The sequence below is a fragment of the Grus americana genome, chromosome 1, assembly GCF_028858705.1.
Source record: "Grus americana isolate bGruAme1 chromosome 1, bGruAme1.mat, whole genome shotgun sequence".
In the NCBI taxonomy this organism is placed as follows: domain Eukaryota; kingdom Metazoa; phylum Chordata; class Aves; order Gruiformes; family Gruidae; genus Grus; species Grus americana.
The window spans coordinates 68,956,813-68,982,723 of record NC_072852.1 but is presented as its reverse complement, the minus strand read 5'-3'; the positions used below and the strand labels follow the sequence as shown (position 1 = coordinate 68,982,723).

At 38.8% G+C, this 25,911-nt stretch overlaps 1 protein-coding gene across 7 annotated transcripts in view; it reads right to left on the bottom strand.

Moving 5' to 3' along the window:
• Window positions 1–25,911, bottom strand: part of ERC1 (ELKS/RAB6-interacting/CAST family member 1) — a 297,951-nt gene that overhangs the window by 34,709 nt on the left and 237,331 nt on the right. For all 7 annotated transcript variants that reach the window (XM_054835847.1, XM_054835865.1, XM_054835858.1 and 4 more), the window contains 2 exons: window positions 25,237–25,381; window positions 1,095–1,196 (listed from right to left, as the gene is read on the bottom strand). In XM_054835847.1, the coding sequence (XP_054691822.1) occupies window positions 1,095–1,196; window positions 25,237–25,381 (247 nt within the window). The remainder of the gene's footprint in view (window positions 1–1,094; window positions 1,197–25,236; window positions 25,382–25,911) is intronic.

Sequence of the window (25,911 nt, the reverse complement as noted above, 5' to 3'; positions counted from 1 at the left end):
AAGGAAGACCAACATTTTCCAAAAACACTGCAGAAAATTCAAGCTAGTCAATTTACAGTTCTTTATCACCTAGAGGAGGGTATTAAAACAAGATGCAAAAGGAAGTTGCTCTGAAAAGAAGAAATTTTCTGCTTTGTATATACCCCTTATTGTCTTCTGATACAGACATGAAAAGAGATTTTTAAAGATCTATTTTTGCAAGGTGAATATGTAATTGTTTTTTACCATTTTCCTCTTGTACCTCACTCATAAATTCTGCATATCACTAGGTCGGTGTTTAAAGGTCTATATTGAGATGCCGTCCTTCAAATCTCAACAATTTCTAGATGAGCCAGAGGGCAAAGAGGAGTGCCAAACATTCCTTCACTTTGTCAAGGCAGTGATTAATGATTGCTAATATTTTAATTAAACTGGAATGGATGAGATTACAACATGGGATATGCAATTATGTTGGCATTTTCTGTGCTACACAAGGGATAGGTAATCTCTCTGATAGTTATCAAGCACACGGCTGTGCTTTGTAAACGACACAGGAGGCTCCTCGCTGCCTTGGAGATGGTAAATTGATTTTCCTTCAGTTCACGGCCCATTGAGTTTGTGAGGGAGCAGTCTGTGCTCATTTGGCACAGAGGCTGGGATTTCCTCATGGGAAATGAAGGGAACTGCTCGTATGCAATCCATAGATCAGAAAGCTGATCCTAGAGCATGATTGCCTGCTACTGAAGACAAGAAACAGTCCTGGACACTTCACACACTCAAGCAGTAAACCTGAGTTGCTAAAGTCTGAATATGCCAGGCAGGACTCTAGTCTTGCATTTTAAGAGTAACGTTTCTTTCTTCCCTTTCATTGTCTGCCCCTTCTTCTCCACCCACTTAATAACAGCTTGGTACTGGGAACCGTTTGTTCGCATTTCAGGAGTCTTCAAGGAAGCTGACACAACAGCAGCAACCATTTCTGGTTTATAACTGCACTCTGGAATGCTATTTTTGTTCCAAGGTACTGCAAGCATGTCAGGGAAAAATGGCATACGACTCAAAATAATCAGCCCCCATAGTAAAAATTACTTTAAAAGTGAAAAAAAGAGACACATTACCTGGTCAGGGGAGGGCTTGTGGTTGGTTTGGTTGGAATGGGATGAGGATTTGAGGTGGTCATCCTCATAGTTGTCAGCCATCAGCTTCATACGGTTCTGAGTCTGTTCAGGAAAAAAAGAAGAAACTCAGTCTACCTTCTAATGTGATCACTGGGACTAAAGGGAATAGGGTATTTATACTATCTTGTATGTCCAAAATCCATACATGGAAACAAATAAGAGACGTACATAAAACGTTAGGAGGCATTACTATAGAGGATTGGTAAAAACTGAGACACGTTCCAACCACTTCGCTTTGAGGCTAAGTTAGTTTTGCAATTAACCGGCTCATCTGACTCGTACTTACTAAACCTTGTGCTGTACATGTGTGTACAAAGAAACTAATTTCTTCTTACAGAACCTTAGGATTAAGGTTCAAACAACAACTGGGAGAACAAATCAATGAAAACATCAGTTAGATGTGCCTAAGCCAGTTAAAAAAAACAACCAACCAAACAAACAAAAAAGAAATCAGTTAAAAAAAAAAAAAGGTGAACAAGCTGAAAATAGGAATGCTGAACATAGCTTATTACTTAAGGAGTCCACCCAGTTTCAATACGCAAATCAGTTTTCAACTGATATATCAAGGAGCAGGAAAATCCTGTGACTGGTCAGAAAAATGTGAATTACAGAAAAGCCTTCCTGTGAGGAAATTAAGAAGTTAATAAATAAGTCTTTGGGAAGAAAAGGTGACATAATAAAGGTGTATAAAATTACAAACTGAATACTGTCAAGCAAAGAATTAACAAAATATGAAACAAGTTTCTTAGCTTCTCTTCAACTTCTTAGGAAATTTCAAGATCCAGAGGATATATGATTTTTAGAAAGACAAAATATAAAATACATTGTCTAAGAATAAATGGAATACCCTTCACATTACTTTTCTAGGTAAGCAATTGCAATGAACATTAAAATATACTACAGAACTCTGTCTGCAAAGGACAGTGTTAGTTTAACATACTATCCTGAAATGAGCTCCCCAAGCACCTACAGACACACACACACACAGAAAAAAGGAAAGAAATCCACCTGGGCAACATGTCCCCCCTCCCCAGAAGGGCTTACAAGGACCGTTCAGGTGGCAACAATACTCTATGAGTAGCCTGGAAGGGACTATGAAAGAGCTGGGTCTAGGGTCCTGCAAAGCGAACTGTCGTCCCTGTGTCAGCTGCTTCACTTCGAGTTACCCGGGTGCCGCTGTCATTGGGCACTCGCACCTGGAGCGGACCCACAGCCGAGTGACGGCATTTCTCCTCCCAGCTCATAAGGTAAAAGCCCCATTTTGAGCTTTGTGAAATCCTCGTATTCCAAAAATATAAAAAGGCTAGCCAGATCTATGTTAGATACGATACACAGTAAATTATGCATAGCTAGACATATTAAATCATCAGAGATGCACTAAAATTAAATGTCTTAAATGGAAACTCAAAGCTCACTGTAAAAATGCCAGTGGTTGATTCAATCCTTTCATAACTGAATGGTTTCTCACTGAAAACTCTAATTTTAATGAGCATCTCGAGGCTAGAGAATGCAGATTCTACTTGACTGTATTCAGATCATTATACAGAAGGTCTAGGGTTTGGATCTGGATTTGATTTTATTTTGGATTAATTTAACAAAAGCTAATAGTAAATTGAGCTTAAGCAATAAGCAATTTAATCATTATACAAAATCTTTATATTGTTTGCTCTGTTTTGTCAAACAACTTTTGAATTCCAAGTCTGACTCACTATTCATAAATCACTACTTGAAACAGGCTACATTAATACTTAACCAGTTTATCGTAAAGGCACTTTCTCCATATTTATTATTTTATTATTTTTAAGGTTGGCTCTAACAATTTATTCTTTGCAACGACAGCTACTGATTTTAAATGACTTCACGTTTCTTTGGAAATTTTTGGGTTTGATAATAAATAACAACTTCTTACATGACTTTCAGCACATAGGTGAAAAAAACATATTAAAAAGCAAAAGTTTAGAAGAATGTTAGTACAGCATATTAGCTTTTCTGAGAGAAAAAACAGCTATTCCCAGAGAGAGGCAGCATGTTTTATGATACCGTATGAAAAAAATTCCTAGGTTAGCGCTAATACAGGAGATACAAATAATATGAAGATCTAAACATTTAAAGCACAACCTCTCTCTCTCAAAATTCTGAAGTGGAATTGAAAAGGTTGTGTACTTCTGTCATTTAACTTCAAGTACAATATCCTACTATTAATACTTGGCAGGAGGTTATAAGAAGAGAGTAAGAGAATTGGGCTGGCTTAGCCTCAAAAAAAGAAGGCTTCTTTAATTACCTACGGGAGGAAATAGAGAAGATGAAGCCACACTCTTTCTGGAGGGGACAGGACAAGAGACGATGGATGTCAATCGGAATACAGAAAATTCTCGTTACAGATCAGGAAAATTCTTTTCATAATGAGGCTGACCAAACACCAGAACAGGCTGCCAAGGGGCTGCGGCATCTCCATCCTTGGAGATACTGAAAATGCAACTGGACAAGGCCCTGAGCAAGCTGCTTTAGCTAGTGATGCTCTCAGCAGATGGTTGGACGCAGAGGTCCACTCCAATATAAAATATGCTGCAATTCTTAGTATTTGGGATTTTCACCTACAGATAATTTTACAGCTATCAAGACTTGAGTTTCCAAAAGAAGAGGGAGCCAAGTTCCAAAATTCCTCCTGTTTGCTCAGTATGATTTAGCTGCTTAGCTCCATTACAGCCCTTTGAACATTCTAACGCAGAGATTGTCTCTGCAGCATCCCGGTGATGACAATCATACAGGATCAGTTCACCTGGAAGGACATTTTCTATGTTTCCCCTTTCATCCAACCTGACCTTCCACTGCTTTTGCTGTTAATCTAAGAGTGCCAGTCTAAGTCTTGGCAAGGAAGCACCAAAAGCAGTATTGTGATTTCACAACAGGAACTAATTTACACATGTATCATAGGAATTAGGCAAAAATCAAGAGATGGAATAAAAGCAGCTTATTTCCTGATGGACACCACTAAAAATTATTTTCCAATATTAAAATTCCAAGCAGTGTTGCAACTAGAATATAATATATAACATATAATAGAATGTTATGATATTTTTCTAATTCTCTTTATGTCAAACATGGAAATCAAAAGCTTCTGCTTAGGACTGGAATACTAACTTACAAACTTCAATTTGGAAATTTTTAAAATAACTGGAAATACATGAACTCAGTTTCTCTCCTATTGCTCCTCTCCAGAAAAAAATGTTCAAAAGGACGGAAATTTCTGGAGCGTGTGGCTGTCGCAGTGATTTAAAAACAAACCATTTATTTTACTGTGGGGAACCACTCCAACATCCTGCAGTCCTGAACTGCTTTGTCATGGTGCTATTATACAATCCTCTCCCACCTTATGAGGTTATGGCTCAGATCCTAGGGCAAACATTTCTACATCACTGTAAAAAGTATGAACAACAAAGTGGTTTAACCACTGTGTCCTGTGAGAAAATAAATGAGCAGTGCAGACAAATCAGTTGTGTCAGGAGTGCTTTTGTCTAAAACCTCCAGAGCTTGTAAGCAGAACTAGTGATGATAAGAACTGGACATCAGATCCAAATTTTGCTTAAAAAATATGATGTGCCATTACAGGTACCTTCTTCACGCATGTACAGGTAAAATGCTAGAATGAAAAAAGCAGGACAAAACTCCCCAACTCCATAGGTTTCTTAGTATTTTTCCAGAAGGTTTCTTTCTTCTTTTTGACAGACGAGATTTTGTAACCTTATTCCTTCCCTGCCAATCACCTCCCTCTGAAACCGCACACTTGGTCAATGCCCTTAATAATGCTCGTTAGTCTCCCAATAATCACTGTGCAAAAGAACAGTCCCAAACCCTTTAAACTAATGTCTATCCTCAAAATTACTAAAGAGCCATCGCACACTCTCAAGCTCCTCACTCAAAGCCAGGAATGACTTTGGAGAACTTGCCACAAGAGGTCTGCAGACCAGATCCTGTACCGCAGGTCTACAGCATAACATTTGTAAGGATATTGCATGTAAAAGAACCCAACTTCCTCTGGTTATATATTAGACTATACTCTAGTGCTATGAGATCTTGTCCATCCTCCCTTTCCCGCCCCCCCCAGGACTTCTTCCTCTCTGATACACTTATCCTTAATGCCCTTCTTGCTTCTCGTCATTATTTAACCCTGGCCTCTGCCCTGTCCCTTGCTACAGCAGGCAGTTATATTAAAAGAAAAAAGCACCAGGAGAAAAGATCAGATAAATGTGTTTTAATCATAAATGTGAATGGTCAGCATCAGCATTTCTTCTAAATGTGCTCTCTTTCGTTGTTTCGTGGTCCTACGTGGATTTCACTATATTTTCACTATGCTTTTTCTGATTATCATATAGTTTACTTCTGCCTGTATTCTATAATCACTAAATGTCTGGGTAAACAAGGAAATTACCATGGAGTAGACTATTTCTAATGCAGTCAACGCCTGAAAACTTTCATTCCAAACAGCACTTGTATAATATTTGAGCTACCAAAACCGTAGCCATGGTGAATTTTGTTTAAGAATCACTAAGTTCCTTCTTCACGGATGTACTGGTTCAAAGCACACTCTCACCTGACGGTTCCTAAGAGTAAGTTATTTTATGTTCACTGCAGGCTACACTGGCAGCTTGTTTTGTGCACCTCCAGCCTAAGGTCCAAATTAATAGATTTTATCACAGTTAAATTATTACAGGAGAAAAACCAGAACTGATGCAGATCCATAAAGTAGGGGAAAGTCAGAGACATATTCTGGAACATGGCTGGTAAAAGTCCAGGTCTGACCAGCCCTTTATAGTGCAATTCCACATATAAATTTGAAACCCACAGGTTTAACTACAGACGTTGTTTATAATATATTTTAGAGAATGTTTTTATTCGAAAGCTTGCACTAAGTTGCATGTTACAACGAGAATACATACCTTTCTTGAGCATTTCTGCAGGATAGCTCATATTCTGGTAACTATTCCCCTGGCAACTTTTTGAAACCAAATTTTATTCGTAGGAATCACACAATTCTCTATCTCTAGACAGGACCTCTAATAAACAGCAGATACTAGCTCATAAGCTGTGCATTCTCCATATTAATCTAGTCTGCTTCACACTCTCATCGCAGTAACTTATTCAAAGAGTTCGCATCAAATCTGTTTCTCTACCATGCAACACAGCAGAAACCATGACATCAGTGACTACTTTCTCAGTTTTCATAAAATATTTGAGTAGGGAAATTTCTGGCTTTGCTAACCAGTCTAAACAAGCTTTATTAAGCCTTTAATGTAGAGTTTAAAAAGGCCCACATTAGGTAAACATTAATATAATGACTGTACTTGTGACAAATGGATACGTGGTAGAGACAGCGTGTCAGTGAGTTAAAGGAGTCATCCCATTTCAGTCCGAGTTGAATGTTTCACTGGAAGCACACACAAGCAAATACAACAGTTTAGAAACTTTTTCACCACTAACAACATAGAAATATAATGGAGAAACTCTGGCTTTTTTTTTTCTTCTAAGTCATGAGCCAAATTCAGTATCTCTGAAAATTATGTTCTTGCAAAGCCTTTCAGATAGTCCTTTTCTATTCGCTGAGAACACGCAGTGAGCCATACGCTCTGTAAATATCCATCCAGCTCCCTCCTGGAATCTGGCTGCCAGAAACACGGAGAGAATAATCCCTCCTCACCTGTTATTAGACTGTGATGCCCTTCGTAACTACCCTGAGTATATCTATACCTGCCTTGAGTGTATACCTACCTTGAGCACAGGGTCTCTGAAAGATCGTGTCAAGTGTTTTACTCCATGCCCCCTTCCCATTCATGACATTTAACGATCTGGGGGACATTTGTCAAATTTGTAAAAATTGTCAAAAGATGGTACATGCTGAGTAGTCGTTTTTGTTTGTAAGGTTTAAAAGACACATGATTAGTTAGGTTTGGCTTTCCTTTTGGTTACGTTTAAGATCAGCAACTGAGATTCCTCTATTAGCAGCAAACCAACAAAATGTCAGCTGCCTACAAATGAAAATCATTCCCATTACTATAGTTCTGTACATCCTGGAGCCTGTGTTTTTGTGAGCCCAACAAAGAGCACGTGCAGCATGCAGCTGCTGGGCTTTGTCAAAGCCTGCAGGATTTAACACAGATTCTACCTGAGATAGAGGCTTCTGCATCGACTGTTGGCAATGTTACAACGATGTTACATTATAAAGTGAAAGACTTTATCAGCCTGGTTAATTTATGTGCTTAATGATTTCATTTTTCTATTCATCTCCCCACATGTGATAATTACAGAGAAACTTTATTCTGGAGAATTCATATTCAGAAACCTTTGAACTAAACTAAAGGAGGCAGATCATTTAGATATGAAGTTTTCTCCAAGGCTTGACACATGTAGATATAAGTGGATGGATTTAAAAAACAAACTTTGCACTGAATTTTTCCCTGTACAGGAATGCATCTCTTGGAGCTTTATTAGCTCCTTAGGAGATGAACAAATAACTAACTGCGGGTTTGCCTGATGACAAAGTTTATTGAAATCTATTGCTCTGATTCCTGTATAAAGAAAACCAGTGACACAAAATACAATCCAAATCAGATCTTGTGTTTGGGATTCCTTATTGTGTTCTACCATATGAACATTATAGTATATGTTCCTTTAGTTCTCTTGTACTCTCTTTAGAGATAGCTCACGCTGTGTTTAAGACTGACTGATCAGTGGTAACAGAACTGCCTTTCTCAATTCTTTGTTTCACAAGAGCTGGAATCTGCCCAATCCCAGATTTAAAAGGAAACTGGAAAAAAAAATTAAAAAATATCTAAAATCTCTCCTTCTCTCATGGTTAACTACTCAGGAACAAACCAAGTACATTAGTCCTTTGGCATCTTTCCATCGCATGTAAGGGTGTTCAGCAGAAAGCTCAGTAAGGTGTGTTTTTCTATATCTCAAAGACGTCTGAGTAAGGGTTGGAGCCTGAGAACGTTTACCACCATATTGTAAACCTAATTTGTACTGACTGGGTGGCCTACGCATCAAAACCCCCTTCAGGCAGGATCAAAAGGACAAATGGTATTCTGTGACAACATCCTCAAAGAATCCTGGATCCCTCACACTACACAAAACCAAAGAAATTATTTACTGAAATTGATCTGAAGACCGTAGCAGCAAGCAAAATGAGCTGCTGTTTTAATTCTTAAGATGAAATGAGAGAACTGGTATATTCACCTTCCAGTAGTGAGCATATAAAACCTCCCTACTCTAGGTTTAAAGCAAGCAGGTAAGTATTTTTTTGTGTTACAGGCCTGCCCTATGGTGCAGGTTGTTAGAACAAGTCTGATCTCGGTTCTACACCACGGCAGAGAAGGGCCTTACTGCAGAATTTCCTGCCAGAGAACAGAAGATCAGTATCCTGTGCTGCCACATGCCCTGAGAGCAGAAAAGACTCATTTATTTAAATTAGCTTAACAGCAACTGGTTTTTGCTAAATCACGCTGCTACATCCATTCTCCATCTATTGTGCTGTCTTCATTACTACTTTCATCAGTTAAGAACTGATTTCTTTTGCAGACAGCATGGCTACCCTTGAAGAGCGTAAGAGTTCACTTTATTACCCATTTTATGCTGGCTAATGAAATCTGCGTGCTTTGGATTTGTATCCTACATCTTCTAAGCATGGCCTTCAACCCTACAATAATCTCTTTCTCCAGCCTGCCTCCCCCATGGTGTCTCCAGGCAAGAGTCAGCTGGGACCAGTGTGAAAGTATGTATGTTCTGAATGGCCAGCCATATGCATATGCTAGAGCCAAACAAAATATATCATGGCTTGATTCTTCTTCCCTTTCCCTGTGTGGGGACACTACTTTGGGCTTTTTTCTCCTCTACCCAGCTGTGGATGTTAATTAAGTTCCTATAAGTTACATGATCTTTGAGACTTCTTTCCCTCTGTCAAATTTGGTTGAAAATGGTCAATAAATTGAAAAGTTACTTGGTGGGAACTACAGCTCAACTAAGCAGATGGATAGAACTGTCATTTAAACTCTTCTTTGGAGGACTTTAGGATAAAAGCTGATCCAAACTAGCATGTTTTGTTCAAGTTGTAAGAGTTTGGATGTAGCATCTCATTATATCCTTGCACTAAATATTGCAAGGAAGTGGAGTTTTCTGATGCTGTGGTCCACGCCTTTATTTAAGATGCTGGGAGGTCAAATTGCTATGAATTCTCAAGTGAACAGCAGCAAGCTTCTTATGTTTAGTTCATGTGTCTGCTGAATGCTTAATATATACAGTTTATTCAGTCTCTTTAACCTACTTTGATACATACCACTAAGGACAACTCACTTGAATAAAAAAATGTGAAATGCTACTTCTATAATAGTGTGAAAGGAAATACCAGTCTTTGTCTTGGTCCTCATTATTCAAACTGTTGAAAACTCCTGATTGTACTTCTCCCCTTGCTCATTTTTCCCCTCTCATGGTGTGTTTGTGGGTCTGAGCTAAAAATTTCATCTTATATTTTATCAATTGAGAGAAAAACAAAGACAAAAAAGCAATGAGAAAAACAAGCTGAAATGTACTTTGGAGCATAAACACTCAAAAACTTTGGTAGGTTAGTGATACATGTGTTTTACAAAGCAAAATGTAAAAGATGTCTCAGGTTATCCTAAGGCTGGAAATGCATTCCAACATTATAAGAATCCTGCAATTATCTTAAACCTGCACAATTTAAGCACCAACGTTAAGCACCAGCAATAAGGTTAGACTTACAAAATCTATAAACATCTGAAGGCAGGCCTTCTAAGTTACCTATGTAGTATCCCATAGAACAGGAAAGTATTTATATCAAAAATAGAAAAAGCTTTGTTGGACATAGTTGATTGGCATCGTTCCCTTTTCACTTCAGCTTCACTCCACACCATGGTCATCTTACTCTCTTCTATCTTACTTAGTCCCTCTTTCCTTCATTATTCTATTTGGTTCTCCTTTCCCAAGTAAACCCACTTGCTTATGCTCGATTTAACAGAGCTGTGTAACACAACTGCTTTAGTCTGCTTTTGTCTCAGTCCTTCTCCTAATCCAAAATCAGAAAGTTTCTCAGTCCAGCGATACCTATGAAAACTGATTGGCAAAATCTCATCTAGGAATTTATATACAAGATGCATCCTACTGTAAAAGCTTAAAACCTAGTCATGATCCCCTGCTTTGGCAGAATCATTTGTAGGCCATCTGCTCATGTATATCTACATCTTTCCTAGTTGATGTAATTTGGAAGTTTTCAAATCTTTATCTATTGTGACTGTATCTTTACAATAAATATAGTAAAAGCATTCCTTTATCCAGGTATTTTTATTTTTGTAAGGTATATATCAGTGTTTTTACCACAGTTCTTTTAGCCTTACATATTTTTATTGTTATATGACTCACCACTTCAATTGCATTTGCCTGCGGCTTCAAAGAGTTGTTAATAGCACACCCCCCCCCCCCCCATACATGCTGTTCTTGGCAAAAAAAGTAGTTATGTACAGATACAAATTCCTAGATGCTAAAGTGATGTGAGCTGCTCAGTATCATCTCAACACAGACTGTCTGTAACTGCCCAGAACCCGGCTCTGGGTATATACACGAATGTGTCTGTGTCTGCATGATATAAACAGTGTTGATAGCAACTTTTTAAAAAAACACTCCAAAACCTCAAGACTATTTATGCTTGTTCTGAAATTAATTTTAAAAGCTGTTGCATATAAAAGAAAAAGAAAATCAATATTATTCTTTTTCTGCCTCTCTTTCATCTTTGAATCTAGGCAAAACCCTCCACGGTAACTGCTGGAGGGAAGAGTTGAAAGGGCATTTCCTTTGACAACCAACAGAGCTTTGCTACCCCAAATGAAATTAAAGCTAAGAATTTTCTTTGTATGGCCAATTATTAGGGTTGACATCCACGTAGAAGAGCCCTGCCTTGTAAGACTCATGCAAGCACACAGACATCACATTCCTGTCTGTCCACACTGTCCGTGCGTGTGGTCTGCAAACACAGGATTCCTGTCCATCTGCACTGTCCCTCTGTTTGGTCCACAGAGGCAGGATTCCCGCCTGAGCACAGAGCAGCACATGTGTGATACACAGAGCTGGAGAGATGATTCCTGACAATCTGCCCTGCTCTTGCGCAGGAAATCACAATAAACCACACTTTTTTTTCTTTCCTTTTTTCTTTTCTTCCTGCAGAGATTGATTTTTCTTATCTACTCTGCATCAAAACTTAGACAACAGTACCAGCTGGAAAGACTGAAGTAACATTCAGGTTTTCTACTGTATTTGTGCCAAAATTATTCTTGCCAAGAAAATAAGTTGTCTTCCTTTCTACAAAGTTCATGGCACACAATAGGTAGAGATGTGCCAGCGTGGTCAGATGAATTTCTCTAAGGTGTCTGCATTTTGGACAGCATTCCTGTCATTGCCTGCTCTATTCCTAACCTGTTGTCTTTCTGTGGTTTAGGTTACATTATGCCATTACCTATGGGTAGAGGCCCACCCAATGGGCACCATAAAGCACACTGTAAAGCTTAGAAAAAACCTTAGAAAATTCTGTCTGCCATAGAACCACCAAAAGAAAAAGGTCTGTGGAACAAGATGAAAACCATCCAGTCATACCTCCGCTGTTTTTTCCTTAACAATCCTTCTACTGCAAAGTCATTAAACTTAGATAGGTGATGCCACATGTTAAACAGCCCTGACAAAGCAGAGGAAGAATTAGAGATGAATGAATAGGACAGGGGCAACCTAAACTGATTTATTTGCAGCTAGAAGACCTAGGAGGAAACAAGGAAGCCTTCATATTTTTTAAGCCCTCTTTGTATCATAAAAAAAGATTGCTGGCTGACAATGGAGAAGGACTAACTAGTTCTGGTAGTTGGGAAAGGGGAGAAGAGAGGAGGAAGAGGCATCAAGGTATCTTTTCCTCATCTGATAGTGATGAAAAGGATAGAGCTGGACAATAAGGAATTAGTCTTAGTCTGTGCTTCCCCACATCACCCAATCCGTAGATCCTTCTTCTTTCAGTCCAGGAAAACACACCGATACCTCGCCTGTCTCTTTGTGAGATGTGGAAGAGACTGGAAAGGTGCACAAGATGAAGATCTGTATGTACAACTCAATATGTTTCCCCTTAAAAAAAAAAGATGAAAAAACCCTAGAATGAGAAGGTACTGTACTTATTACTTCCACAGAGCAAATAAACCCATGCGGTCTTCCAAGTTTTAAGTATGTGTGTGTTCTTAAGGATCACTGTATTCCTTTTATTATTTTTCAACACCATTAATGTCAGCAGTTGGCAGAAGTTTTGGTTGCTAACTGTAATAAAGGAGGTAAAGCCAAGGATATATCTACTAGTGTTTTGGAGATGGAGGGCACACTGCCTTAGTATCAGAAATCACAGTTATGTTTCAGGTTAAGGTGAAAAAAGTGGGATAAGTAATTTCTTATGCTATTAAAAGGATTAAGTGTGGTATAATGGTGAAAGTAAATATTTTATAAAGTTAAGTTTCCCCTCCAAATAAAAAAATCCCACTGTAAAAACAAGAGATACCTAGGTTGTTCAGATCCTAAGAACAACTTGGCTGGAGTCAGTTGTGAGCACTCTATTTTTTTTTTTTTAAATCAACTACAGGAAATATTTGTATTCACACTAGGACAGGCAGGAATTGGTGGTAAACAGAAAGAAAGAGAACAAAAGACCAAGTTCTGTGACTGTAAAGTTGTACTCAAACAAAGAGAAGAAAACCCCTAATAAAATGGTTACCCCTTAACCAGGGTTGCTTTCAAGAGAAAAGACCATTGCTCTCCTCAGACATCCATCCTGTGATCAGAGTTTGATATATCTTTGGAGACTAAAGCTTTACAGAAAGTTGAGAGAACTGAAGGCAAAGAAGAGGAGACAGAAACTGCTCCTTTATTTTGTGCACAATATAGGGCCACTCAGAGAGAGCAGAACACAACTCCCCTAAAGATGATCTGTCAAAATCACTACCTTGTATTTGACAGCATCATCTGCAGACCTCCATTCAAGGGAGGGACTGCAAGCAGGGTCTCCATCAGTACTGACTTTCTCATCTTTATCTTTCAGAGTTGGCAGCTGCTACCAGAATCCTTACAGCTTCCCAAGTTAGCAGCCAGTAGAAAAATCTCTAATCTCTCCCTACACACATTCAGAAATGTCAATTGGCAAAAACTTTACCTCTAGGGAAAAACTACACACCTTTTTTTTGGTCACGAATATTTTTTCATCTTAAAAAAGGGATGTAGAGAACAGAATGTACTTATTAAGGAGTAAAATGTGTAACTTATTCAGCACTAAAGCACAAATAATAATTTTTTAAAGACTTGGATTCTTTAGAATATAATACCATGAATTTAACAGAACTGATGGGAGCTGCAGCCATCAGCACCTGTCCATTTGCAGAAGCTATCATAAGTAATTGATACCTAATTTCATAAACCTGTGGCTCCTTTTGAGAAACCTGATATATTAGCCTATCAATTTCTACAACTCAGTATCTAAATTAGTGAAGGGTTAGTATCAAGAAATCAGTCGTAATTGACAGCATATATCTTAGATTTCCAACTGCAACATGAAACGTCTATTTTTCCCCTGCATTACTTATTCATTAGCCTGAGATATGGTGTACCCGACTAGGCTCAGATTGATTCAAAAAGGGAAATTATTTTCAGAATTCTAAGGAGCTTAATACAGTGCATGAGAAAAAAATATGTAGACTGAGAGGTTTTTCAGTGCATAAGCTCAAAACTAGCTGAGGGCACTGCTCATCAACAGCTCACTGTTTATTGAAGCTTAAGTTCATTCTGTACAGTTTAGACTTAATTTTTACATTATCAATTTTTAAGATGTTGGGGATTAAAATTCTCTATTGTAGACTATGTATTTTTCTCTTCTCAAGCAAAAAAAGCACTGATTTATTATGTTACTCTCAAAATAGCACAGTAAAATCCCAAACATGCAATAGATTCTATCTTCTAGATCATTACTTTTCATTACATATTTCTAGGTGCACAATTCTTTCCGTCACTCCTCCTTCAAGTAAAAAACACATTACTGACATACTAAGTCATACAACTGTTAATCTGTAATCTACTCGAAACCTTCTACATACTTAGTTTATGAAACCAATCAGTCTCCTCATATCTCTGACTTCACCATCTTCTTATACCTTGCATCATCTATCACTTCACCGGTTACAGATCTTACACAAGTTAAAACCAATACTAAAGCTGGTAAAACGCTCTTCTGCTTTCTGCCACTACCTTTCTACCAACTATCAACATGTGAATTGCTTTTTATAGAAGACAGTTGTTAAAGTCACAGGTTCGTTAGGTTTTTCATCCAAAGAGAAGTAACCACAAATAAAGTTTTACTTTATAGCTTTAGCGTGAAACTGTTCAGTGTGTTGTGTGTTCCCTGGGGATATAATGCCAATAAATGTAGGAACAAATAAACATAATGTACCAAGTTAGGACATTTTGAATGGCTATGAGTTAAAGGGACATGTGTGTCTTCTAGACAATTGTCAGTGCCAAGTAAGCAAACAGGAATAATTTAGTATAGGGAAAGCTGCATCCAATCAAGGAAATATCAGTAAGGATGGTTACACACTCATCTTGGAAAATCACAGTATTTTTACTGAGTTCAAACAAGTCATAAAAAATCTTCCCATATCTGAAATTTCAATGGGAAACTCCTGTTTCTTCATACAAAGTATGTTCACAGGTTTACCTCATCAAGATTATTTACGTGTTTAAATGGAATCCTCTCTGTCACCAAAACTTCAGAGTTCCCTAAACAATGTGTCTAAATGACAAGATTTAAATGCAATCATAAACTCACTGTATTTTCCGGGCAGCCTTTGAACATCATCAAATCAAATACCAGAAAGAGTGATGCCAAACCAACCCAGCCACAAGAACTGATTGTCGGAAAGTCTCAAATATTTTATCCCTGAGGCACATCCTGTTGCTGGACAACAAACAGGGAGTAGTCGTGTACAGGTCCTTCCCAACTGCCCCACAAACTGCAGAAGTTAAGCAAAAGAAGATGCACCCATAATTTTATTCCTTGAATGAACAACTATTGGCAGTCTTGAGCTCTTCTAAACAGCTTTCTGAGCTTTTGCATCTATCTCATGAACTCATCAGCTAACACAAAGACTGTCAGAAACTGAGGGAGGGTAACCGTTCTCAACATAAAATTTGGAGCACAGAAGTCTCACAGAAATAAATATATAAGTGCTCTGTTTGATGTATGTATTAAAAAGACCTGTTCTAATATATTATCTTTATTTAACTGAAAAAACCCAGTGCCTATCAGATCAGCAATTTGTGCCACAATAACTACAGAAAACCACCATACGGTACAGCTGCGATGTAAAAAGACAGTGACAATATTTACATTGCACTCATGTCCAGAAAAATTATTCACAGACAAAGGAATTACTATTTTTTAGGCCCAAAATCAGATTTCCTAGTGCAGTCTTCTGGAGAAAAACAAAGCTCACTCAGTGTTGTTAACTCTTTAATACCACTAAACAAGCCTGGTCCTCCCAGTGTAGGAGGGAGGACTTTTAACTGATATCAAACATTCGCAGGTTGGTTGTCGCTTAAAGAAATGGGATACAGGGTTCCTCAACTGCTAACCTAGACTTGTCCAGCAATCCTGATTTTCTAGTCAGGGACAATGTTGTTCAAATAACTTAGTTATAGGAGTTCATAATCCTTGACGGAGAAATACTGTAAAAATGGCAGTGGATGCTGTCAGCAACTATCCAGTTAATTTATATTTATTTGTGCAAAGTTTCAGTGAATTAAAAAGCTGTAAAACTATAATGTGAAAATCTTAATATAATTGATAAATGTAGGAATATTTCTAACAGAATGAAACAGGGTTTTGAAGACTGAGATTGAACCTGGGAAATATTAGTCCATAACAGTATTTTTTTAAATGTTACAAATGTCTAGAAAGACAGGGCAGCAAGTACTGTATTGTCATGTGAACTCCAAAGTACTTCTATAAATCTTAAAGCTCAATCGCAGTGAGGCAAAGAACCTTCCCCTTCGAGCAAACCTACAGAGTGGCCATTGCAATGCCCTAAAAACTACCGGCTGAGACATGAGTGAAGGCACAAACAGAAAGCAGAGATGGCTGTTTACAGTGTGGACAACACACAGTTCCCTTCTCCGGCACCGTGAGACCAGCGGCGGCAAGGAGCTCGCTTGAACATACATTATTATTTAATGTATGTAAAGAGGCAGAGGGTAAAGGTAAAAGGAGGAGGGAGAGGGGAACGAGAGTGTAAGTAATACCACAGGAAGATGAAATGCTGCCCCAGAAAAGACTGCTGATGCTGCACTGAGTGCTGTTACTGTGGTAACTGAAGATTAAAAATGATGGGAAAAAAGTCTGGAGAACATGGCAAAGAGAAGGTGCTTTCTTTTAATCTGCGACGGCTTCTTGCACTGTGCTTCAGGAAGCAGCGTTCAAGGGTATGACAAAGCCTCATTTTCTGTGCCTGCTCAGCTGCTGTCAGTGTGCTGGGGTCTGCTCCTGGCAGAGATCCCCCTTTGACAGAAACAATTACTGAGGAGCAAAGCCTGGCAAAGCAAGCAGTGCTGTGATTGATAATCTGGGTGGATTACAGGCCTTCGGCAAAAGCCATGATGCTTAAATTTGACAGCTGGCAGTGCTTGATGAGAGCCAATTAGTGGATATATTCACTTCAGCCAGAAGTTTCTTCTGTTTCTAGTTCAATAGCTTCCTGAATAGAAGTGTACAGAGTGCCTCCCCCCACTTCTGCCTGCTCACGTGTATGCCAGCTACACTGTCAGTACAGTTAAGAACAGAATCATAGAATCACAGAATGGTTTGGGTTGGAAGGACCTCAAAGATCATCTGGTTCCAACCCCCCCTGCCATGGGCAGGGACACCCTCCACTAGACCAGGTTGCCCAAAGCCCCATCCAACCTGGCCTTGAACACTTCCAGGGAGGGGGCATCCACAACGTCTCGGGGAAACCTGTTCCAGTGCCTCACCACCCTCACAGGGAACAATTTCTTAATTTCTAATGTAAACCTACCCTCTTTCAGTTTAATATACTATAAATGTATAATATACTACAAAACCTACATATTTTGCATCTTTGTATATTACACCCAGCAGATTCAAATTTTGCAAAGCTGCATTTGACCCTATAGATAGTGGTGGTACAAGAACCTGAAAAATGATGACTTTACACTGACTCTACATACCACTCAGTGTGTAAATGAGGCTGTAACTGCACTATTTAGGTACCGAGTCCACAACAAGTGACAACAGTTCTCAAAACGTTTCACTATTCCTTGAAAATTTCCTGGCAAAGTACATTAATCTGTCTGCTGCTGTTTCAAACAGAGTACCTTCTTTTCTGCCCAACACATGCTGGAACCTCTGACATGCAAGTCCCCTTCAAGCTCGTCTGTCTGTTCTTAACTTTGTTATCGCATACATTTTCTTTCCCCACTTTTGTATCTATTTCCACTCTTGCTAGTGCAAGTATGTGGGTACTGTGGTGAAGAGATCAATAAGCAAACATGGGTCCAAGTGCCCTGAATATCATCACTCATCTCAAACGTTAACTTTTACTTTGTTTTCTCAGCTATAAAGAAGCCACCACCACCACACTCAGACAACTTAAATACATCTTCCCAGACTTCCTAAGTCCCCTTCCGACAATGGTTTGAGAAGTACCCCCATTCATTAAACTTCAGTGGACACCACTGGACCACTGGGACCTCTCAGAGGCTCTTGGAGAACAACGGTAGTTCTGTCACAGAAACAGCATTACATTTAGTAATTACCTGCAGTGATCGTATCCATGTCACCTGAAGAAGAAATTTGTTTGCTAATAGGGTAATCACTCTCATCAGACATGGTTTCAAATCAGGGCAGCTAAGGCAAAGCAAAGACTAACTGCATGCCTCAGAATCTGTATCATTTCATCAGGCAGGGTGGTAATAAAAACTGCCAGAAGTGTGGTCATGCTGATACAGCTCCACGGCAGTAAGAGGAAAATGCTTGCCTGTCAGTCTCCTTTGACCTGTTTTACGTTCTCCTGTTACAAAGAGAAATGACTCCAACCAGTGGAACTTCACTTTGGAAAAGTTCACAGCAGAAGAGTGTCATGTATCAGTGTGCAGGGTTTCCAGGGAAACAAGCAACAGTGGAAAACTCGCATTTTTGGGGGGAGAAGCTATTCTGGAATCTAAAATTCTTTCCTTTTCCTCATGATCCCATGAACCACATTGACTTGAGAAACAAATCTTTGCAGTACCTTGGCCTCAAAAGGAAAGTCAGCCAAAATCTTTGCAGGGAGGAAGCACAAAGTAGCACAAACAGCTTTGGGACTTGCATGGCTAGATGAAATATATATTAAACATTGCATAAATGCTAACTATTAATACTACTAGTTATCGCCAAATAATTCCTCTCAATTTATGGGAATGGTAACTAACAGCCCCTCAATTCATGCTGGCCCACAGAGGAAGGAATGATCATGATGAGGAGATAGAAGTAGAAGGGAATAACAGGTATTAAAGATTCCTCCGAACGGCAACTAAGCTGACTACATAACCCACACTTTCAATAGCATGAGGTTTCTTATCTCCCTTCACTAAAACAGAAAGGAGCTCTTTTCACTAAATTAAGCATAAGAAAACACAGCAAAAGTGTATATGGCAAGAACAGGAAAGGTAAGGGACTGTATGAAATGGAAGTACTAAGGGAGAAAAAGTAGACATTAGAAATGTACAGTAGAATGAAGAGGAAGCTGGAGACAAAGGTTGATCTTCTACTCAGTCAAAAGTGAAAGCCATCAAAAAATAAAGCCAAGAAGCTCAAAGTGCTCATGCCTTTTCCGTGTTAGTCGGCACTAAAAGCTGTATTCAGGTGACTAACAACATTTATTTCAATACTCAGAGAATATAATTTTAGGTCAGAAAAGGAAAAGAACACATGAGATGGTACTCAAAAAAATCAGATGTCTTCAAATTTGCTCTGACTACACTAGGAAAGAGTTTATCTACTATAATGAAAGCTATTAATGGTTATTTTTAAGAACCTGTGGCAACCAGTGAGGTTTTGGAAGACTCCATTAAGGTTTCTGACACTGTCTCACGTGACATGCTTATGAACAAGTCCAGCTAAGGAATGGCCTCATTTTGAGCTTTGTCCAGCTTTGGATACCACACTTGGAGAAAGAAAAAGACAAATCAAATTAACAAAGAACAATGGGAATGATCAGATATCTAGAAGATAATACACACAAAAACTGGAAGAATTGAAACTGCCTGGTTTAGAGAAAGACACAGAGGAGATACCATCATAAATCAAAAAGGCTGCCAGAAGTGCCAAGAAATAGTCTTTTTTTTTTCTATGTCCATAACAGATAGAAAAAAATAGTAATGAGCTTAAATTGCAGTAATGGAGATTACAGATGCACAATGACATTGTAATGATAAATACAGATAGGCCATAGAAAAGACTTCTCAAGACTGAAGGTCTCCTTCACTAATAGTCTTTAAGAATGGATTACAAGTATAACTGAATAAATCAAGTGGGTTACATGGAGCTCTGTCCTGAGCCCAGTACTATTCAGTATTTTTCATTAACAATCTGATAGAAGAAAATATATGTTTATGAAATATGTGGAGAAAGCTGGGTGGTTCTGTGAGCATGCTGAAGTGCAGGATCAAAACTCAACATGTTCTTAAAATACTGAGGAACTGATCTGAAAATTGCTTTTCTTTAGGAAAAGGCAGCATAATAAAAATGTACCCAGTACTAACCTAACTTGGAGTCACACCACTTAAAATGAAAATTTTGAGATCCCATCACCAATAACACGGAATCAAGCTAGTTCCTGCTAACTTCTGCTACAGTACATTAAAAAAGAGGTGGGAATAATTATGAAACATTATATAATAATACAAGTGAATACAATGATTTACAAACAATTCAGTTGAATAATACTCTGGGCTCTCAGAAAACAGACATTGATACAGTTCAGAGCCTCCTAAAACTTTCGTCAGTATTACTTAACATTTATGGCATAGTAGTGTCTAGAGAGGTTGGTCAAGTCAGGCCCCCACTGTGCTGGACACTGTACAAACACAGAAAATGACAATCTTTGCTCCAAACAGCTCCTAGTAGAAAACCCAAAGCGTTTAAGACTCAAAGCCCACAGACAGGAAAACCTCAGCCCATTCAGATATGCCTTCCCTTTACAACTCAAAGCTGCAGAGTAGCGCTTCGCCCCGTTACAATAAATATATCCTGATCATTACAACTTAGCTTGACAAGGAAAGGAATAAATCGCAAACAGGCTACTTTCTAACAGATGAGCAGTGGATGTGCTGCCATGAAGCAGGCCAAAGCTCCTTGGGTCTCCGGCAATTCCAGTGTGACACACGTCGCAAGGGCTTCTGTACGGCGTATAATCCTGGCTGGCGCTCGCCACGCTACATCTGGACTTTGTTAGACAACCTTCAGCTCTGTTTTCTTGCATCAGCCCTGGCCCCCTCTGGTGAAGCAGCCTCCCAACCACTGCTTCTCCGTGAACTGCTCACGGAGACAAAGTACGCTGGGAGGAAGTAAATTGGGACCACATTAGCTGGTGACCCTCGCCCTGCAATCGGCCTGCCTTTCCAATGATAGAGGAAATCCCTCATACAAACTGACAACCAATATGAAACAGGCAGCTCCATTTACTAGAAAGCCCGGTCAATGCCGAGTGCCTCATTAGGAAATGGTCTCTATATTGAGGCACATTCCTGCAATTCAGACCCTAGAAACTCTAAATTAAACCAACATTGATGCCATATCCTCTTTCCAAAATGCCTTTCTTCATCCAAACTTTAATACGCATACTTAAAGAAATTAAAGAACCAAAATGTCTTTGGCAGGACTCCTTCCCTCTCTTTTGCAGTAATACCCTTCCCATGCGAGCGACCAGGAACGTGACCGTGCTGGGAAGGGAGAAAGGAGAGTTAAAGCAAGGAATAACCACAGAGTCCTCTGGAATCTGTACAACCTTTCCTTGATGAATCTATGTGTCTTCACCAATATTTTTACATAAGTAAAAATCACCGGGCTGAAGAAGTTGGAATTGTTTTTTTAACAAGTAAATTGAGGCTCATCACTAGGAGTAGTTCTTGTTTTGAGAGAGACAAGAGGTGTATTTTTCTATGCTCCCAGAAAGGTCAATTAACAGTAAGTCAGTCTGTTAACAGTGGTAGATTGTAGCAACTCAATGATAACCAGCGCAAGCAATGAAAAGGCATAATCTGAATCCTGTCATATGCACTCGGATCCATTCACACGCACTATTGCAGCATAGTCAGAAAACTGCTTTCCTAAAGCGTCATCTCTGTCAGAGACTCTTCCCAGTTTGCAGTGAGAGTCAGAAATCAGGCCTATGGTAGCTACCGCAGCATTCATGACTCTTCACACAAACCACCCTCTTCCGATATTGCTCAGCATTTCTATTTGCATCCTACGTACATGGAAACGGGAATCTTTTAGTCAACTGTGCCTGACAGCCAACAGAAAGAGCTGCCTTCCCACCACAAAGTCTAAGCATTTCCTAGCAATGGGATGGACTGAAATACTAACTACTTATCAGGGAGCTGAACAGCTCTGAAACAATGTTAAAGGCAGAAGGAAGGAATTACTGAGGTCAGGATCCCAGCTCTGAATCTGAAGTGTTGAATAAACTTTTTAGGCTCCAGAACCACTTTTCAAAGTCTTCCAGAAGATCTTGATTAAACTGGCATAACTTGCCTTTCTTGAACAGCTGTGTTCAATACATCTGCAAGTCTGAAAGATTTTTCATTCACAATTTCTACTGTAAATTTAGGAATTACAACTAAACTTTTAGGCAGTTCCTGAAATGCTGTGTAGTCCCATGGAACTACTAACACAGAAGAACCTTTGTTCTCAAGATGTAGAAAAGGGTCCATGTAGAGAAAGCTTAAACTGATGAAGCAGCATAGTAGTTTTGTTGGAAAATATGATGCTGGTGACCTGTAATAACTGAAGAGGACCACAAGGGCCAAGTACACAGTTTATTTGCAAAGCATGTGGAAAAATGAGATTCTCTTTGACTATATCAGTAATGAGGATCCTGTAAAATCTCATAGCCCTCTCTTCTGACCCATCTCTTATTTCTGTCAAAGTTGGTATGATTTGAATTGATGACCTCAATGCAGAAAAAGTACATGCTAAAACTATTGGTACTAAAAAAATAAATGCAACATCAGATCCTCTGCAACTTACAGAGGTGGTGAGTATTATATCTCATGATAAGTAACTTTCTAAGTAGCTTTTCTTTCAATAGCATTGAAGGCTACACAGAAAAAAGGATAAAAGATGATACATTCTTAAGATGTAGGATAGATTTTACAGAGAATGTGTCAAATCTCTGTTTGGTCAAATAGATCTCTCTCAGGTATGGTTTAAATATAGTTTAGACTGTTTAGATATAAACATATCTTTTGCCTTGGGGATTGGGTATGCACTGGAGAATATCTTGAAGTTGCACTGTCTGTGATTTTATATTTGTATTTATACTACTTATATATATTTTGTATTTATACTACTCATAGCACAGATGTGTTGAAGAGATTACTTTCTGCTTTCTTCTTTTTTTTTTTTTAAGATGACAGTCTTAAACAATGATGACTCCTCATAGCTGATGGCAGTTTTGGAACCAGAAACTTCAAAGGCATTTGGATATTCCAATGAATTTTTTGAAAAAGGACTATTGCTCCAAAACTAACTCAGAATTGGTCTCACTTCATAGCAAGAACAATGTCAAATTAATCTTTGAAATTTTAGTTTATTTGGGAAATTAAGTATCCCACACCTATACAGAAAAGCACTTAGAATGGGCATCCTTCAGGGAAAAGGCCGTGTCTTTTTAGGAACAGCATATGATATTGTATGACTTATCAGCACTAAAAACTAATGATATGAACTACAACTGAAACCTAAATCATTACAGATAATCTACCTTAATACATAAATTAAATATACACAAATTTTCAGTACAAAAAAAAACCCCACAAAAAATAAAGATTGTTGCATCTACCCACAAAGGATAATCAGAAGGAAACTGGGAAGGGCAAGGGGCATGAAAGCAATAGAATTTGAGTTTAGGACTAAAACTGACAATAAAGTTCCAATTTCTTTTGTAATGAGTGGTAATGTACATTAAGGCTGTTACACCTACAGACAATTAATTACATGAAGAAAATAAGTACTTTACTTTGCAGGAATCAGTTCTGAATCCTGTTCTAGTAGGAGGTCATCTGGCTGACAATTGAAATAATTATAACTGTTGCACAAAAGTAAATAATACAAGACTATAAACTATACTTCTTGCTCATTTTGAAGCTGATATAACATTCGAAATGACTGTTCTTAAATTAAATCTTAAATAATTATCTTAAAAATACATGTCCAGTAACCTACTTGTGTTTCCTAAGGAAGAAGCAGAGAAATCCCTTATCAGAAAGACGACTTGGTTTTGTCTTACTGTTTTTGACAGCAACAGTAATCATCTATTTGACAGATGAAATGTTCCACATAAAACTTTATGAAAATTGAATTGGTGGCACCGAAGAAGTTGATACTGGATTGGCAGCAGCATACGTGCTATTACAGGGAATGTGGAAGGGGAATAACTCAGAGAAACCCACCAGAAGTGCTGAAGTGAAAAATCTACTCAGATTTTTCAGATCCTGAATCTCTTATTGTCAGGATGCCTTTTGCTTCCTCCGTGTTCTACTGGCAATGTATTTTTCACATTGCATTCAATACTGAAGTACAATGTTAAAAGCTTGAATAGAAATATACTTTTTCTGATTGTCATGCCAACACAAAAAGATCTTAAAAAGAGAAAGACCAGAAATAGGAAAGGACCAATCTCCTCACAAGCACGAGACATCTCAGATTCCACTCTAGTAGCTGGCATTCCCATATGGTGCTCCTGTTGCAGATTAGAAACCACAGTAGAGACTGAGTGGTGTAACACATTCATTTTTGAGCTTTACAGCAAAGAAAATTTTCCTCCATGTATGATTCTTCCCCAACAAGGCAAGTACAGACCACCAAAAGAAGTAGCACCACACTTCCCTGAATCTGTGGTTATTTGTGCCTGTAGAAGATAATAACCAATGTCCTTTTCATTCACGATTTCTGATACGTTATAGAATCATATAGAATCATATAGAATAGTTTGGATTGGAAGGGATCTCAAAGATCAGCTAGTTCCAACCCCCCTGCTGCAGGCAGGGACACCCTGCACTAGACCATGTTGCCCAAAGCCTCATCCAACCTGGCCTTGAACACTTCCAGGGAGGGGGCATCCACAACCTCTCTGGGCAACCTGTTCCAGTGCCTCACCAACTTCACAGGGAAGAATTTCTTCCTAATATCTAATCTAAATCTAGCCTCATGCAGCTTAAGGCCATCACCCCTTGTCCTGTCACTACACTCCCTGATAAACAGTCCCTCACCATCTTCCTGTAGGCCCCGTCAGGTACTGGTAAGCCACAATTACATCTCCCCGGAGCCTTCTTTTCTCCGGGCTGAACAATCCCATCTCTCTCAGCCTGTCCTCATAGGGGAGGTGCTCCATTCCTCCGATCAGCTTTGTGGCCCTCCTCTGGACTCTCTCCAACAGCTCGATGTCTCTCCTGTACTGGTGCCCCCAGAGCTGGACGCAGTACTCCAGGTGGAGTATCTATCACACATTTACTACTCAGGCAGTGACACAAAGAAACTTCGCTCAATATTGAAACTACTTCTTTCCCCACCATGTTTTACAGGCTTCATGACCGGTACCTAGTTTGAAATCATCATTAATGCACTTGCTATCCCAACATATGACAGGGTTATACATGATTAGTTCCATAAATCAAGATAATAATCTCACATCAGATTATTAACTGGTTTCTTTCCTAGCCCTCCTCTACCCACCTGCTGCTTGAGCTGTTGCACAAGACGGTCTTTCTCTCGTTTTAGTGCAGCCACTTCATCTTGGGTCTTCTTCTTAGAGGATGAAAGTTCTAGCAGAGCAATATTGGCATCTTTTTCACTAATGGCAGCAAGAAGGGCTTCTTGTCTGAAAAAAACCATATAAATACATTTTTATCCTGCAAAACTTAAAGAGTAAACCTCTACAAAGAGTTGAACATGCCATAAATGCTGTAGCAGTGTGCAACTCCGAAGAGCAGTAATAAATGTTTGTCATAGTTATATGTCTTGGAGCAGGAAGTCAAGACCCACCCGCCTCCCCCTAAATGACTGTGCTGATACCAAATTATTGCTTATAGGATAAGAAAAACATATAATAATATGTCATTATTCTGCACTCAGCTCCTCATTTTTTAACAGCTACCATTGATTATTACTTGGGCTGAACATTTTCATTCTCTATAACGTTCTAAACATTTCCAGAACAGATTTTGAGAATACATGCACAAATACTGGACTGATCATAAGACTTCTGTGTTAAATTATATTAGGCTATACTGCCTATTCATGCAGCTATTTTAGAAGGAAGGTGGCATGTGACAAGTTTATTGAAATCACTAGAACAATATAGTGTATTCTCAGAAGGAAACAATGACACAGACACTTTTGTGCTACATG